The following is a 17,281-nucleotide window of genomic DNA, read 5'->3' as shown; positions in this document are numbered from 1 at the left end:
CGAAAATGTTGTTTACCCGAGTCAAACCCCGAAGCCCATAAGCGACGCCGTTTCAAACCATTACTTTTTTTTGGCTTTCATTCAGCAACGACAGCCCCGAATTGCTCGTTACCCCAAATTGTTTTCTCTCCTCTTCGTCTTACTCTCACCACAGCTATTCTCCTTCTATTTCTATGTAAAACCACTACTTTCTTCCCCTTCGTTTCACAACTAGTATCATTGTCATTGGTAAATGATACTTGCATGAAAACCTAGTTAGCAGTTTAATAAGATATCAATATTACATGTGTATTTTATCTAAGTTTTTCTCACTCTATACAAAAAGAGCTTGGGCTAAGAGAACTATCTGAAATCCCCAAGCAGATCATAAGTGAAACTTATGGACAAATAATTTCTGGAAGCATAGTACAACAACTATAATCAAAATGTAGTATCATTATTCTTAGAAGCAAGAACAATCACAGTGGTCAAAGCAGAACCTGTAAATTTTGTGAAGTTCTTCAACATATTTTTTATTTAACTTTGTCTGATTTTCCTTTATGATTTTTGAGTTTGTCGGAGAGGTTTAAGAAACCCAGAAGGATGCAGAAATTTTTAAATCATTTGAGCTTTTTTCTTGTTGAAGAATTCTTTTATAGTTTTCCTGCATTATGAAGTATGAACTGATCCAATTGAGCAATTTGGGGCAGTCGTTGCTACCTTAACCAAGCTAAAACGACGTCGTTTTAGTGAAAATGAAAGGAAAAAAAAAAAGAATTGAAACGGCGTCGTTTAATGGCTTTGGGGTTTGACTCGGGGTAAATAGCAAAACTCAAATGAAAATACATCAATTAATAGACAAAATTTTTCCACTTTTTTTACACTCACTCCTTGGTTGATGTGGTGTCATCTAATTGACACGGTGAAATTTCTTACGTGAAAATAAGAGATCATGAGTTCAAACTCTACTCACATCAATAAAGAAGAGATCAAGGTTCTGTTAAACTATATAATTAAAAATAGAACTCTAGGATTTTGTTGAGCATTACTTGGAATTAAGGGATATTTATTTTTTAAGTTATTCTATAAGAGAGGAATGAGTGCTGGTGGAGGATTTGAATTTTACCCTTCAAGATAGAAGTAATTAGTATTTTGCCACCTGCATACAATTAAGTAATATCAAGGGATGTATGATTAACCCCTTAGTAAGTTGGAAAAAAACAAGGGACAAAGGTACAAAATGAAAGCTTTTTATAGAGTACGCTATGAAGATATGTGTAGCGCATATAAGAGATGTAGAGAAAGTTCAACAAGAATGGAAAGAAAAGAGTAGATAGAGAATTCAGTTGATTTATTTAAGAAGAAAGCCAATGAGTCAATAGGAGAATTTCACTTGTAGAGTAAAGAGGAGTTTGGAGGTCGACAAAAGCAATTAGAACAACTTAAGAACAAGCTCAAAATGATTAGACAAGATTTTAGCCACTATGAATGTGGAGATGAACTAAAGAAAACAAAGAGGCAGATTGACAATATTCTTTTGGATGAGGAATTTTTTTGGAAACAAAGATCAAGAGCAGATCAGTTGAAAGAAGCGGATAAAAACACAAAATTCTTTCATTCTCAATCCTCAATGAGGAAAACAAAGAACAAAATTTAGGAGATTCTAGATGAAAATGGGAAGAACATAATTTAGGGGGCACTAGATGAAAATGAGAAGAACATAATTTAGGGGGCAGTAGATGAAAATGAGAAGAACATAATTTAAGGGATACTAGATGAAAATGGGAAGTGGACCAAGGATAACAGTGATGTGGAGAGGTTATTTTATGAATACTTCACATATGTCTTTACAACAACAAACCCTACCACAAGTCAAATGGATGTAGTTCTTAGAGATATGCTAGTTAAGGTGAATAGAGAGATGAACAATTAATTGGATACAACATTTACTTAAAAAGAAGTCCCAAAAGCACTGGCTTAGATATGTCCCACAAAAGCCTTGGACCAGATGGCTTGCCTATAGTTTTCTTTCAAAAGCATTAGAATTAAGTGAAAGAAAGAGTGATAACCACCTATTATTTGCACGTCTTTAATGAGAAAGGTAACATAACATCTCTCAATCACAACTATATTACTTTAATTCCAAAAATTAAGAAGCCTAGGTCAATGAATGAATTTCAAACAATAAGCTCTGTAATGTTATTTATAGAATTATCACAAAAATAATGGCTAATAGGTTGAAGCGCGTCCTAGATAAAATTATATCCTCGAACCAAAGTGCTTTATCCCAAATGGACTTATTACAGACAACATAATCATTGGTTATGAATGTTTTAATAAGATAAGACAGAGATGGGAGAACAAAAGAAGTTTGTTTGCTTTAAAACTAGACATCAGTAAAGCATATGATTGGGTAGAATAGAAATTTTTTAGGTGCACCGTGCAGAAGTTAGGCTTCTCTCCTAATTGGATTGACTTAACAATGAAATGCATCTTTATTACCTCTTTTTCAGTGTTGATCAATGGGGTGCCAAAGGGTCAAATTCAACCTCAAAGGAGATTGAGATAAGGCTACCCTTTATCACCGTATCTTTTTCTTTCATGTGCCGAAGCCTTATCCAACATGCTTGTGCAAGCTGAGAGAAACCAGATCATGCATAGCTTAAAGTTTAACAACAACCTATCAATTACACATTTACTGTTAGCAAATGACAACTTGATGCTTACAAGAGCAACAAGTGAAGCCTGTAAAAACCTAAAAAGCATATTTGTCTATTATGCTTTGACATCGGGCTAGATTTTTAGTTTTGAAAAGTCCTCCATGTTCTTCAGTAGCAATGTACAAGCTGGCCAGATGGATACAATCAAGGGTATTTTTCAACTAAATGTAATCTCAAAGTATGACAAGTACCTTGGCTTACCATTTATGGTGGAAAGAAAAAAAGTTAGCTTATTGAATCATATAAAAATGAGAGTTTTGAACAAGCTCTCAAATTGGCCAAGTAAGCTATTCTCAAGTAGGGGTAGGAAAGTGCTTACCAAGGCAATGGCCCAAGCGGTTTCAGCAAATGCAATGAGTGTGTTCAAACTTCATCTAAGCATTTGTGAAAACATTCGAAAAACTATAGCTAGATTTTGGTGGAGGTCAAAAGTAGATCGTAGAAGTATTCATTAGGTCAAATGGCAGAAACTTTGTCATGCAGAGACAAGAGGAAGGTCCGGATTTTGAGATTTTTTTAAGTTTCAACCAAACCTTAGTTACGAAAAAAGGATGGAGAATTATTCGGCATCCAGAATCAATAATGTCAAGAATTTTGAAGGCAAAGTATTTTAAACATTCCAATTTCATGGAGACAAAATTGTGATCGAATCCATCCTTTGTATGGAGAAGTGTTCTATAGGGAAGACAAATTTTGCATAGAGGACAAAAGTAGAGAATAGGCACTGGAAATCAAGTGTACATCTACAAAAGCAATTGGCTACCAAGACTTGAAACTTTTGAGCCTTTCTCACCACCAATAATGGATCCTCATGCAATGGTTGCTGAACTAATTGATGAAAACTAGTATTGGAAGGAGAAAAAAGATTCAACAACATTTTATTAAGGATGATACAGACATAATTTTATAGATTCAGCTTCTATGGACTTCACAACAAGACCAGTATTAATGGCACTATGATAAATATGGGCAATATTTTGTTAAGAGTGGATATCAACTTGCACTAAAGTTAAAGTTCTCATACAACCTCTATACTCAGACAACTTTTAAAGCCAATGGAATGTTATATGGTTCAATAAGTTACCAGAAAAAGTTAAGGTCTTCATGTACAAAGTAGCAAGAAATCTCTTGCCAATAGTCGCTAATCTTTGGAAAAGGAAAATTGTGCAAAACCCCATTTGCAAGAGATGTGGATTAAGAAGAGAAGATGTCTTTCATGCTCTAATAGAATGCGAAGCAACTAAAAAAGTGCGGAAGAATATCATTTCTATAGATGATGTTAAGATGCTGGATCACTAGGATATGATGAATGTTTTGCAAGAAATGCAGAGGAAAAAAGGCAAAAAGGAACTGGAGTTGATAATTGCTTTGTGTTGGGCCATTTAAAACTCAAGGAATCTTTTCATCTTTTAGAATAAGGAAGAAGGTCCACAACTATCAATTGTGAAAGCTGAAGCAATTCTGGAATCCTATAAAAGAAGCAACGGGCCAATTGCTAAATCTCCATGAAACTAGCAAGTGAGTAGGCATCAAATCTGGAATCCCCCACCGAATGGCTGTTCAAAGTTAATGTGGATATAGCAGTGAAGATTAATGATCCAATGGCAAGGTTGGGAGTGGTAATAAGAGACTCAAATGGAAAGGTAGTGGTAGCCATAGTTCAATGATCTAGGCTCCAAAACAGTAGTGCTAATATGAAAGCTGAAGCGATGAGTCTGGGTATCAAGACTGCTCATAATGCAGGTTACCCTCCAATGGTTATAGGATTTGATTCGCAAGAAGTGAAAGACTTAATTTTGAACATGAAAGGCAGCATAACAAAAATCTCCTCGATAATTGTAGACATTCAAGATAGTCTTCCGAGATTGAATTAGTTTGTAATTCAACATGTAACATTCTTTAACCAAGAAAGTTTTAGAATTTGAAAAACCTATAATCTGGTTGGGATCTTTCCTGCCCCAAATCATGTCATTATTTTCTAATTCCAATCAATGAAAGCTATATTTTCATATTAAAAAAATTAGTATGTTATCTTCAATGATTTAAGCTTGAACCATTCTATAGAACTGGTTACTCAAGTTTGAGTCCTAGAGAAGTAGAGATTAAAAATTTTTAAACTTTATCCACTTTCCTACCTTAAAAAAAAAAATCAAATAATTAGATTTCTTTGATATTTAAAAATAGATTAACATCCTTTGCATTACATAAAATATAGACTAAAATTGTAACCAAAATAACTGAAGATTTCGATTTCTAGCAAATTAGATCATCACTTGCACAAACATAGGATGAATTCTATGGCAGCAAAAGTAAACACATAAACCCAATAAAAAGACATGACCTGGATACAAAGTTACTTTTTCTTCTTCTTTGTTCTCTCAGCATATAATCACCTAATAATTTCCTTCAGATATTGTCAATGGAGAGTCATGTTCAGCATATTGATCGGATAACAATCGGCCGACGAGCCATAAATCGCCCGCCGGGCAAGAATTGCATTGACAGCTTCTGTTGGATGAAAAGCATCCCAGAAAACATATTGGTTTCTATTAAAGCATGGCATTGCAAATGGAAGACATGTTATTTGGCCTTGGTTTCTTCCAATTCCACAGCAAGCTCTATCAACTACATTAAATCCTGCACATAATGCAAATATAATTCACAATTTTCCCCCGTTTAAATTTTTAAATTTTGCGATATATACTTTGAAATTAAATTATAAAAATTCTTACCAAAAGTAGCAGGGTTGTTTAGAATATCACCAACAGCACCGTAAGTGTTACCATACACAAACATAGCCCCAGGCCTTTTGTTGAGCTGATCAACAAGTGATCTCAGCCCTTCATTGAAGGGACCAAGTATCTGATTAACATAATCAACACATCTTCCTGGCGGTGCCTGGCCGGAACCTCTCTGGTTAGGGATGCAACCAAGAGGTCCAATTCCGGCCAGAAAGAATTTTCTTAACCCTACGCTATATAATGCCTGTAAAGAAAAAAATGTCGAAATATTATTAACAATTACAAAATTTGCATGTCAATTGACGTGACATATACATGTAATGTATTATGGTTAATATACTAATGAGTGACACGTCAAATGCCACAACGTACCAAAAGCTGGCGGGCATAGTGATTGAGTAGAAGGTTAGCATACTGCGAAGGGTTATAGTAGAAGCTGGAAGAATAAATAGAAGGCATGAGATAATTGTTGATGTAGTCATTGCTTCCAAATACCATAATTGCTATTGATTTTGACAGATAATTTGTCAAATTACTAGCACCCATTATTCCTCTTAATTGATTCAATGTGCTCTCAAAATTCAGGACTTGTTGGCTCAAGGTATACCTCTGCCCCTGTACATATATATCATCTAAAATGAAGCTCACATATATAATTAATGAGGATGAATAAGGTAATTAAGTGAGATAATAATAATAATAATACTATTATTATTACATAATGTTGGCCAGTTTCATCAAGGATGCCAGCTGCTGCCGAAGCATAATCGACTCCTCCAAGCAATCTGGCTCCATTTGTATTAGGATCTGCAAAGGCTAGTGGGTAGGGCAAACCCATGATCTTTCCTACAAGCAAATAGTTAACAAGAAACTTGTGAAATTGAAAATCTCCTCAGGAACCATGAGAATATTTGGCACAATAATAATTATATATAGGTTTCTAATGATAAATAAAATCGGTTTGTACTTTGTACATGTGGTAAGAAGAGATCAATAGAAAAATCATTTACTTCTTGAAGTAATGAAAGGGAGGAAAAAAGGAATTAATTCATATCAAGTGATGTCGTGACACTCTCTTAAGATCGTCGCAACAATAACAATCCTATAATGATTAAATATTTTGGTAGACGATCCAAATTTTCACATGAACATATGCAAGGTACTTGTGATAATTAAATAGAAGCTTACCAATAAAATCAACAAAGGTTTTGCCATTGGAAAATCTACCAGTAGGGCCATACTCAAAATCAACACCATAAGGATAATAATTGGACTTGGCAATGGAACTGAGATAATTGTTGTTACCAACATCAACCAATGAATCTCCAAACACAAAGATTCCTCGAACCACTTGTGATTCCGCAACCCCATTTGAGTAACTTAAGATCACAATAAGCACCCAAAATCCGGTAAATGACAGCCGTTGATTGGAACCGATCACCATGCCTCCTCGGCCAGTACCTATCCTCGTATTGAAAAGATTTTTGATCTTTTTGTTGAGAATTATGAGGGTTTTGGGTGACATAAATAATGGGAAAATATTGCTATACATGGAAAGGAACGGTTAGTGTATGAAGTGTGAATAGTGTAAGCAAAACCCATAAAATGTTGCTTTTTAAATGACTTTTTTACTGGAATTTTGGTGGCTAGCTTAGCTCTTTTCATAACGGCCGATTTTGCAAGTTTCTTATTTTTGTTTGCTTGCCTGGTCTTAATGCCGCTTTGCATGTGAACAACGATGCATGCATATAAATGTGTGCGATAGCTTTATGTTCACAATGGGCTACGGGGCCAACGATCCAGCAAGTATTCTGTTGAAGGTTTTGGGCCATATCGCGTCACCTTCATGAAACTTACAAAAAGAGTGGAGCTGTTAACACCCCAAAGAAATCCTTTTACCCCCCTTTTAAATTCTATTCTCTAAAATACCCAACTTAATTTATAAAATATTAATTTATAAATTAACATCAATCATCTTGTCATTAAATTTCACCTTAAAAAAGCTTTTCTTTTAAGTTTTTATTTATAAATGCATGCAAATCTTAATATTTTAAGTTATTTTATTCGTATTACATAATTTCTATTTCCATAATTCTTAAAAGTTTCTTAAAAAAATATTTTTGATTAAAATTAAAATATAAATATAAACAATGAAATGGTGTGGGTGTACAAAATTTGTTTAAAAAATAATTTATTCAAGTTTTTTATTAAATTTTCATTCAAAAAAATTAATTTATCTTTATTTTTTAGGTAATTTCAATTAAAAATAGGTTTTTAAGGAATTTAGAGATGTGTCAGGAGGTCTATTCTTATGAAAATCTTCACTTTATGCAAGAAAATGGACTAAAGGCGTATAATCATCATTAATTTGGAATTTATAATGGGCATGACCATGATATATGCTATGTTTACATGTCGTAATGATTTTGATTTTGGCTCCTAGTGGGAATAACATATTTCAAATTATTTTTTTATCGCAAAGTAGACGTTTTGAGTTTCAAATATTTTTTTTTCCCGAAGTTTGATGAAATGAGATGAGTAGCTTATCGTGAAGATATGCTGTTTTTATTTTAATTTTTTATTTATAAGATAGATAAATGGACATAATTTAAATTACTTTTAAAATTCTTTATTTTTTAAAATTTAAACTCAAATAATCCACTAAGGCCATGTTTGGCTGTTGAATAAAAGGTAGGATTAGACTAATTTAAAGGATAAAAAAATTAGTCCAATCCTGAGTTATGTTTGGCTGTGATGATTAATAAATTAGTCCAAATTTTAATCCAACATTCATAGGACCATTAATCCCCATCTTCATACGGGTTTAGATAGGGCTAGATATTTAATAGTCTAAATTTGTTACTAATATCAAAAGTTTATTCAATAATTTAATGTTAACTTTTTTAAAATTTAATATTAAATCAAAATTTTAATTCAATAATTTTATTTTAACTAATATGTAATATATTAAACATAAAAAATTATTCAATTTATTTAATGCTGATAACATTAAAATCTAAATATTAAATTAAAAAATAATAATATGATTTAAAAAATAGTATATTATTTAAATATTTATTTTTAGCTTCATTAAATTAAATTTAACATAATCTTGTCCGACACTATACCAAACAAAAGATAATACTATATAATCTAATCTAATCTAATTTTAAGAATTAATTCAATCCAATCCAATCTTCCAAACGTAGCCTAAATGAATTATTTGAAAACTATTCAGCAACACCCTAAAAAGTGCGTGAGGACTCCGGACTTGGAGAGATGCCCTTTTTTTAAAAAGATTTGAATTTTGTCTTTGTAATGGGACGGGTGACGCAATAACCAAAGTTGAGGCATTTTTGCAAGCCCTTTTTGTTACAACAAAGATCCTCTACTGTATACCGGGTACATGCCTTTTTTTTGGGGCAAGTTTTCCCAAAAAAAAGTAACTTTTTTCATAGAAAAAAGTACTACTATGACATGACATCTGTTTATACTTTTTTTCCCCTTCAACATGAGCAGCAAAATAACTACCCTTACACTCACACGTAGTCCTTTTCTCATTCGAATGTTCGCGAGAACTTTCATATAAATTTAAAATTTCACAATGGTATAATTTTTTTTTTCGAACAGTGTGAAGGGCTTCGCACCATGAAACCTTAAATTTACACAAAAATTTATACAAACATCTACACTTAAGAATTTTTCTACATAGCCAATAGGCCCGTTGGCAACTCATGCGCACAATCTTGGGCGCATGAGTTCAAGTCTTAATAGTAGTTGAGATTCAACTTCTTTTTCGATAGAAGTTTATTTGGTTCTCTGTTTGGAGATAGAATAATTTTTTTTTCAATATTAAGTGAGGATCGTTGTTCGACATGTGTCATACTAGAATCATAAAAAAAAATTCTGATTACTATCTGATTGTAAATATCAGTAGAGTTTTAATTGTAATATATTAATATTTAAAAAAAAGATTTTTTCTACATATATATAATGTTTATGTGAAATTAATTGTGAATTGACACAAGTGTTGTCAAGTTAAAAGACACAATGATTCTTTTGATAGATTTTATCTTGCAAATATTCACCAATATTGATTCCAATAATTAATGTAGAGAAAAATAAAAAAGAGACGATGAGAGCGAATGGTGAGTGATTTGATATATTTACTTGTCATCAAGACATGAAAATTAGTCCAATCAATATTGAAGCCAGTCGAGCCCATTACCCGTGCACTCAAAGTTCCTTGAATGCATGGGTTCGAACAATTATTTGATACTCTATTCCCCTCCCAAAAAAATTAGGTAGGGGTATTATTGTTTTCTTATAATTTAGGTAGAATAGATATCCCTATGATATTATGTAAGGATAACAATTCAGACTGTGATATAGTAAAATTATCAAAGAAAGTCTCGATTAATTTTTTATTGTAAATATCAGTATATTTCTAATTATAATATATCAGTGTATTAAAAAAAAAAAAATCAAGCCCGTCACTATATTGTTGTGCAAGTTGGATTTCTCATCATCGTCACAGTTCAAACATTTAACGCCGTTATATTTTCATGCTGCAGAATTCTTTTGTGAAATGTAATGATAAATCGCCTCTAGTGGAGCCACATTGATCAGCATTATCAAGAAGACAATTACTTTACAAAATTCTTACTGACCACCTTGAGTTCTTTCTATATTTTTTATGATTTATGCGAATCAAACCTGATGTAAGTTTGTTCCATATTTATTATCTATTATTCAAATATTCAAATTTATGAAGTCAATATTTTCGTCAGCTTTGGAAAGATCTATTACTATGACCTCCACCAACTACCGAAAATAATTCAAGTAGAGGCCAAAATAGCAATAATTAATCTCGCTAAGGAACTGAAAATCATTGGCAAAACACACACACAGTCACACACACACTGGAATAGCTTGCCGCTAATATTATTAATATTAATTCTGTACAATGTAGCACGTTATCTTTAGATTTTATTACTTATAGTGGAGACTTTAATTTTGACATCTTTAAATTTCTTATTGGAAATTTTCTTTTACCATTCAGGTTGGTTTTTTTTTTTTCATGTTTGATTTTATTTAGGGTGGTGGGTGTCCTTTATTATAAGCCTAGTACTTATTATTTTATAGAGTAATGATATAGCCACAAACTCTTGTATAAATTTATTTTGTACAAACTGATATGGTGTTAATTCATTGGTTGAATTAATTATCTCTTGGCCCACATAATTTATTTCTATTATTTTATATTTTCATTCAACCAATGAATTAATGCCACATTAGTTTGTATAAGATAAGTTTGTATAAGAGTTTGTGGTTGTATTACCACTCTATTTTATATAGTTAGGAGTACATACTTTATATCCTGACATGTGTCATCAATTATTATTTAACGTGTGTCATCAATCATTATTTGGCATGTATTAGTGTTTCACTACATTGCTGTAATATTTTAAATAAACGTGTGATTAAGCTTCCAATAATTTTTTAAGCAACACCATACATGAATTAGGGTCCGACTACGGTGCAACTGTGGTACCATGCCATAGTTGCATCCAGCCGTTAGATCCACTTAGATGGGTGGGGTCCATTGAAATTCAACAACTAGATGCAACTGTGGCACGGTACCACAGTTGCACCACAGTTTTCCCCATAAATTATGTGTGATTTGTGTCTTATGCCAAAAAACTTGCAGATAAATTTTAATTGGCAGACATCAAATCTCCTAGCTAGATTACTCAAAAGTTAAGGCCTTCAAAGTTTTATAAATTTCTACATGTCCTCGACTTGGGGGGGCTCCCACCCCTACAAAGAAGAAGCAAGGTGCATGATTACCAAAAGACGTGATATTTTTTCCTCATAAGTCCTTCTAGTTAGAAACGCATGCATCACATTCACATCACATCCCTTGAAACATGGAGCATACTTTTTTTCTTTATTTTTTTTTTATTTTTCCCGAAATCACCACTACAATGTCCAATTGTCCATCCTTATTGAAGGTACATGTTTTTGGATTGATACATATGTAGTGGTGTCATGTTGAGATAAAAAAATGATTGATTTGAAGAGATCTTAGAGAATATTATTCGGTTACCTAGGTTTCATTGAAGAGAAGAGAGAAGAGAAACAAGAGGATGAGAGTGAATGGTGCGGATAATTTGTTTGCCATTAAAACTACATGAAAATCCAAAGCAAAATTAATTAAAGCCGCCATGGTGCAAGTTGCATTACCCACAAGTCACAACAACTGAGAGAAAAAAATTATCATCCATTTATTATAATATCAGGTTAAAAAGGTTACATTTACCTTTCAAATTAAAAAAAAAATGAAGGCGGAAAAAGAAAAAATGAAAGAAATTCAGTTATGATAAAATAAGAACCTTATCAAAGTCCCCCAAAATGGGGATGTAGCTCAAATGGTAGAGCGCTCGCTTTGCATGCGAGAGGTACAGGGTTCGATCCCCTGCATCTCCATTAAACTAAAATTTTATTGCTTTTATTTATTTAACACACCTCATTTGGATAAGGCTTTTGGATTTTAAAATTGTTTTTCACTCTTTTTTTTTTCCCTTAGGCATACTCCACAAAAAATTGACTCTTATAAATATTCTTAAGAGAGTTTTGAGATCATGCTCTTTGCTAATTGTGGCTACTTCTCTTGGCTCTTTGCATCTTCTGACAAAATTGGTAAACTTTGATGAGATTAGGATATAGAATTGTCTAAAATTTATATAAGATTAATTAACTCAAATTGTATGTCATCTCACCAACGTCTTTTGGAAAATACTTAGGGTTTACTTGAATTTGATTTAGCTGCCAGTTAGAGACTTGTATTGTTGCTGCGAATAAGGGTGATCCAAATTCTTTTTCTGCTGGTTTAATAAAATTCCTTAGTGCTTGTGAAATAATTATATTAATAACTTTGTTTGAAAAGTGAATAAAAATTTACTTAAGTACTTTTAGAAACATTTGCGAAGAGGAAAGTTTAATAAATTGTTTTGTGATAATTATTAGATCATGCGTATGAAAGTAGTAGTTTACATGTCTCCATCATTCTATATGATCCCACTTTCTTGAAAGATTTAAAAGCAATGGTTAAGAACGAGGAAGCGTCAGTTTTTTTGCTCAAATCTAGATTTTTAAGATTTGATGCATCGACATTCTTTTTGCAAAAGTTTTCTTTAGAACAGTAATTATGCAATAAGATAAATAATCCCTATATTTCCAAGTATTTATGTTTATCTATGAAGAAGTAGAAGATAATTTGAATAAATTTGAAAAATCATTATTTACTTGTTATCCTAATAACAAGTTATGTCCATATATATCAACGATCAAGATTCCTCTAATATGAGTTTTACGTGGGTCTTGATCAACTTCTAATTGTTGATTCAGTTTTGCACTGTTTGCGAATATGGTTGAAATATTATAAGTACCTTATTTAATAAGTTTTGATAATAATAATATTTGGTAAATTTTTTAAAAATTGCTTATTTCGTAAGTTCTTATATTTTAACAACGACTTTTAAAAATAGACAGGAGTTACATTTTATAAGCAACTTAGTAAAGAAGTTATCATACCTTTTTAAAATTTTTATTTTAACCTTAATATTGTAATAAAGGGACAATTATTTACTACTTTTTCACAAACATAATATACAAATAAAAAAAATTTAAAACTTATATCTATTTTGATCATTATACAATAAAATCTACTTTCGTAATAACATTTACTAAACATACATACCTACTTTTCAAACTAACAACAATGAACAATCACAACAACATAATTTATCGAATATTGAGATTTTTTTTTGAATCAACGTCTTATTTCATCTGCAAAGAAAAAAAACAACTTATTTTATCAGTAACCGCAATCTCAAATTGCCCTTAAGTATCGATCCTTATCCCAATTATATATTTGTTATAATACATTCTTAGATGCAAAGTCCAATCTACAAACTTAATTTATTAGCAGCAAAACTACAGTAAAAATTAGTACTTCGCAAAATTGATTCATTATCAAAAGTTTTTCATAAAATTTACCCCAACTCAAACAAATTTTTTTAGAAAATTAATATGAAAACAAAGGAATTTTTTTGTTGAGCAAAGTCAATTACCTATATTACACTATCTTTTACATAGGTCCGCCCTCTGGTTGGATGAAGTCGCTTCATTCGTTTGGGTCATGTAAACTCTCTCTCTCTCTCTCTCTCTCTCTCTCTATATATATATATAATCATTTATCAACAGATATGTAAATGCTCATCAAAAGTTTTACAATTGAATTCCTAACGCAAGAAAAATAACTTATTTTCTCTTACAATAACATTCTGCTTTCAAGAAGATAAAAAAAAAAAAAAATTAAAAGATGGTGGAGTGATTAATGTAGCCTAGAGTAGGGATGGCAATGGGGAGGGGAGGGGAGGGGACCGATCTCCCCGTACCCATCCCCGATATTTTGCGTATGTCCCCGTCCCCGTCAGAATTATTTGAGAGAATCCCCATCCTTTCTCCGAATAATAACAGGGGATCCCCGAGGGTCCCCGATCCCCGAATAACTAATACATTTTTTTTTTGAGTTAATCATATTAAAATAAAAAATTCAAATAAAAGTAAAGTTCGAAATATATCTTACATTAATATCTATTACAAAAGTCACATACATTAAATTAGTAAGTAACGCAACATGCAAGGGATACAAACTTCTTTTACAAACTATCATGAATAAATTAATAGTCTAATACAAAATTGTTACAAATAAAATCAAATTTAGATTCAAAATTAACTTTTTCAATGGTGGCGTGGGCACTTTATAAATGTGGACTATTCCCTTTACAATACAATAGTTAAATTGGAGCAAATCAAGAGTAAATATTAGATTAGATTATATTAGATTAGATATTAAAATTGTGATTCGCTGTGGGCAATTATAATATCTAAAAATAAATAAAAAATAGATTTAAGTTTAAAATATTTAAAGAATATTAAAATTAAAAAAATGTTAGGCTAATAGAATCTACTCGGTCTTTTTAATGTCCTAAATAAAAATTTAGGACTTTAATTAGTTAATTAGGCCTAAAAGTTTAATAATATAAATATTTTGATATTTTTTATTTTTATCAATATTTATAATTTTATAATTTAAATTTTATAATTTATTTACTAGTAATTTTAAAAAATTAAAATAAAATTAAAAATTAAAATGGGGAAATGGGGAAATGGGTAGGGGATGAGGATTCCACCTCATCCCCGTCCCCTCCCCGAATAAGAAATTAGGTAAAATAATTTCCCCGTCCCTTTCCCGAATAAGAAATTGGGTATAAAATTATCCCCATACCCTCCCCGAATGAGGAAAATCCCCGAGGGTATCCGTCCCTGTGGGAATTTTTGCCATCCCTAGCCTAGAGTTGATTGATATTTAAGTTATTAAATTTAGTTTCATTGAGGACAATAAATAGATGATTAAAGTAAATATTGACATATTGTAATTTGAGCATTAATCTAATATAATTTTTTAAAAAAAGTAAGCATTGGCATAATTATATCACTGACCCAAAATGAAAATTAATAAATAAAAAAATGGCGGGTGTGTATCGATCCGGATGACATTGGTAGAATCTTTCTAGAAGTCAGAATGCCTTTGATCTTTTGATAATCAAAGTCAAAATGTTTCATATACTTTAATAATTATAATCAGGACATTAATCTTCTATTTTTCTTTAATTATTTACGATGTCATCACACTAATGAATGTTTGGGGATCGTCTTATTACATCTTTGATTGTCTCCCTTAAGCAGGCTGAATTAAGTGGGAAAAAAATTAAATAATTTCGTTTAATTACAAGTGAAATAAAATTAAATTATCTCTACTAATGAAATAAATTAAATAGAATAGCATACACATTTACCTATTTTGACTTTTTAAATAATAATAATAATAATAAAACCCGGAAGTATAAGTTACCGGATCATTTGTTGTCTACAAACCTAAGAAAAGAGTGAAAATAATTTCACACGATCTCATGGTAATAGAAAGCAATGAAGAAAAAGAATAGATACTGTTTATAGATCACACATGTTACTAATTTAATTTTCAACGTGATCATTCTTATATGTGTTCATTATTAATTTTCACATTAGCATACATATGAATACATGTGATTGATAAATTTTATTATTAATTATAAAATAAATAATAATAATATGTGGTATGTGAGGAACGATTGCGTTAGCGACATCACCACATGTTCAAATTCGTGTGGCTCATTATCTTAACAGTATGTATTAATTTGTTGGACATCATCTTTAAAAAGTAAAGTAAGGCTAAAATAAGTTGAGGATTCATTACCAATTCCTAATCACATGCTTCTCGTATTTGCTACCTCACTCATTATATTAAGCTAATAGGGCATTAATTTAAATCTAAATTTTCATTCCGGGGCTGCAGCGGTAGTTGATTTGCAGCAAAAATTAGAATCTGAAGCAATGGACTAATTTTATTGAGAGTTGAAGAAAAAGTTATGCCATGTGTCAAATCCAAGTACAAGCTTACTAAGGGGCTACTGTTTGTGTTATAGGACCACAAAAACTCCATGATTACTAATCACTTTGCCTAAGCTAAACGAAAGTCTAACTACTCTAAGCACTATCAATTTGCTTTTGCTCATCTTTCTTGGTCCAACTATGTGCTTATTTGTTTCTAGAAAAGTTTTAAATTAAATAATGGGAATAATTTATACAGTAATATATTCATGAGAGAACTTAGAATGTCATAAAAGATTTTATATATTTTTGAAAAGGATAAATGCGATTTTAACAATAAGAGTTAAAAGAAAAAAATTTAATTAAAAGCAAGCAAAAGGGAATGGGAAGGTTTGTTGTAAGATCAACTATCTAGTATCTACTATATAAACTAAGTTGTGAGATTTTACTATATAAACTAAAAGGTAAATGCTCATTTAATCTTTATATTTTAATTTAAGTTTGTTTAGTCCTTATTTTTAAAAAAATATTTCAAAGCACCCCTACAGCTAAATATGTTACATTCTTACCTTTACTTTTTCTTTACTTTTATAATAATACCCTTCTAACAATATTCTTGACATTAATTAATTTGTCTATTAAAAAATTAATTAGCAAATTAATCAATAATTATTTATTAGCAAACTATACAAAAATATCAATGTAAAAAAATATTATTTTTGTACTTTTAAAACAACCTTAATAATAATTATTTATAAATAAATTAATATCATCCAACTTAAAGTAATGTTTAATATACAATCTTACTAATAATTATTTTATAAAAAATTAATTTATCAATTAATATTAAAAGTAAAATAATAATATAAAAGTTTGTGTAAATTTTATGCTACTTTTAAGATTAATTTGATAGATTATCATTTTTTTTCTTTTTATTAATATCCCTAACAATATTGTTGTAAGGGTGTTATTGTAAAAGAAAAAAAAAAGTAAGGACAAGAGTATAATATATTTAACAACAGAAATGTCTTGGAGTATTTTTTAAATATAAAGACTAAACAGACAATTAACTTAAAATATAGGGATTAAACCAACATTTATCAACTAATTTAATTTTAACCCCTTTTCGTGGTGGGAAAATAAAATTTGAAGGGAAATTAATTTGATGATTTTCCCTGTCTCTCGATCTCAAAGTGAGTGAAAAAGCTAGCTTTCTTTACTTTAATGAGAGAGAGATGAGCCTGGTTACAAAATTTTATGTAGTGTTGACTCATATAACTAGGGAGAATTGATATATACAGAATTGTAGATATGCGTAGTTGAAAACAAATATTCAAAATA

General features: G+C 30.8%; 1 protein-coding gene and 1 non-coding gene across 2 annotated transcripts; one reads left to right on the top strand and one right to left on the bottom strand.

Annotated features, from left to right (window-relative positions):
• Positions 1–5,115: 5,115 nt before the first annotated feature.
• LOC18047420 (GDSL esterase/lipase At1g71250) lies at positions 5,116–6,884 on the bottom strand. The gene is made up of 5 exons (XM_006441746.1): positions 6,629–6,884; positions 6,159–6,286; positions 5,813–6,055; positions 5,432–5,684; positions 5,116–5,336 (listed from the first exon to the last, which is right to left on the bottom strand). The coding sequence occupies exons 1-5, from the start codon at positions 6,882–6,884 to the stop codon at positions 5,116–5,118; spliced, it is 1,101 nt and encodes a 366-aa protein (XP_006441809.1).
• A 4,972-nt stretch (positions 6,885–11,856) lies between these two features.
• TRNAA-UGC lies at positions 11,857–11,929 on the top strand. The gene has a single exon. It is a non-coding gene; the product is annotated as a tRNA-Ala (tRNA).
• The last annotated feature ends 5,352 nt before the right edge of the window (positions 11,930–17,281 follow it).

The sequence above is a fragment of the Citrus clementina genome, unplaced genomic scaffold (genome assembly GCF_000493195.1).
Source record: "Citrus clementina cultivar Clemenules unplaced genomic scaffold, Citrus_clementina_v1.0 scaffold_3, whole genome shotgun sequence".
Taxonomy (NCBI): domain Eukaryota; kingdom Viridiplantae; phylum Streptophyta; class Magnoliopsida; order Sapindales; family Rutaceae; genus Citrus; species Citrus x clementina.
This window is presented reverse-complemented; position numbering and strand designations above follow the sequence as displayed.

Excerpts from the sequence above, each read along its gene's own strand:
- LOC18047420 (XM_006441746.1), bottom strand. The coding sequence starts at position 6,884 with ATGGTGATCGGTTCCAATCAACGGCTGTCATTTACCGGATTTTGGGTG. Across the intron at positions 6,287-6,628 it reads AACCTTTGTTGATTTTATTG|GAAAGATCATGGGTTTGCCC; the intron begins GTAAGCTTCTAT and ends ATTTGCTTGTAG. Across the intron at positions 6,056-6,158 it reads ATGAAACTGGCCAACATTAT|GGGCAGAGGTATACCTTGAG; the intron begins GTAATAATAATA and ends ATATATGTACAG.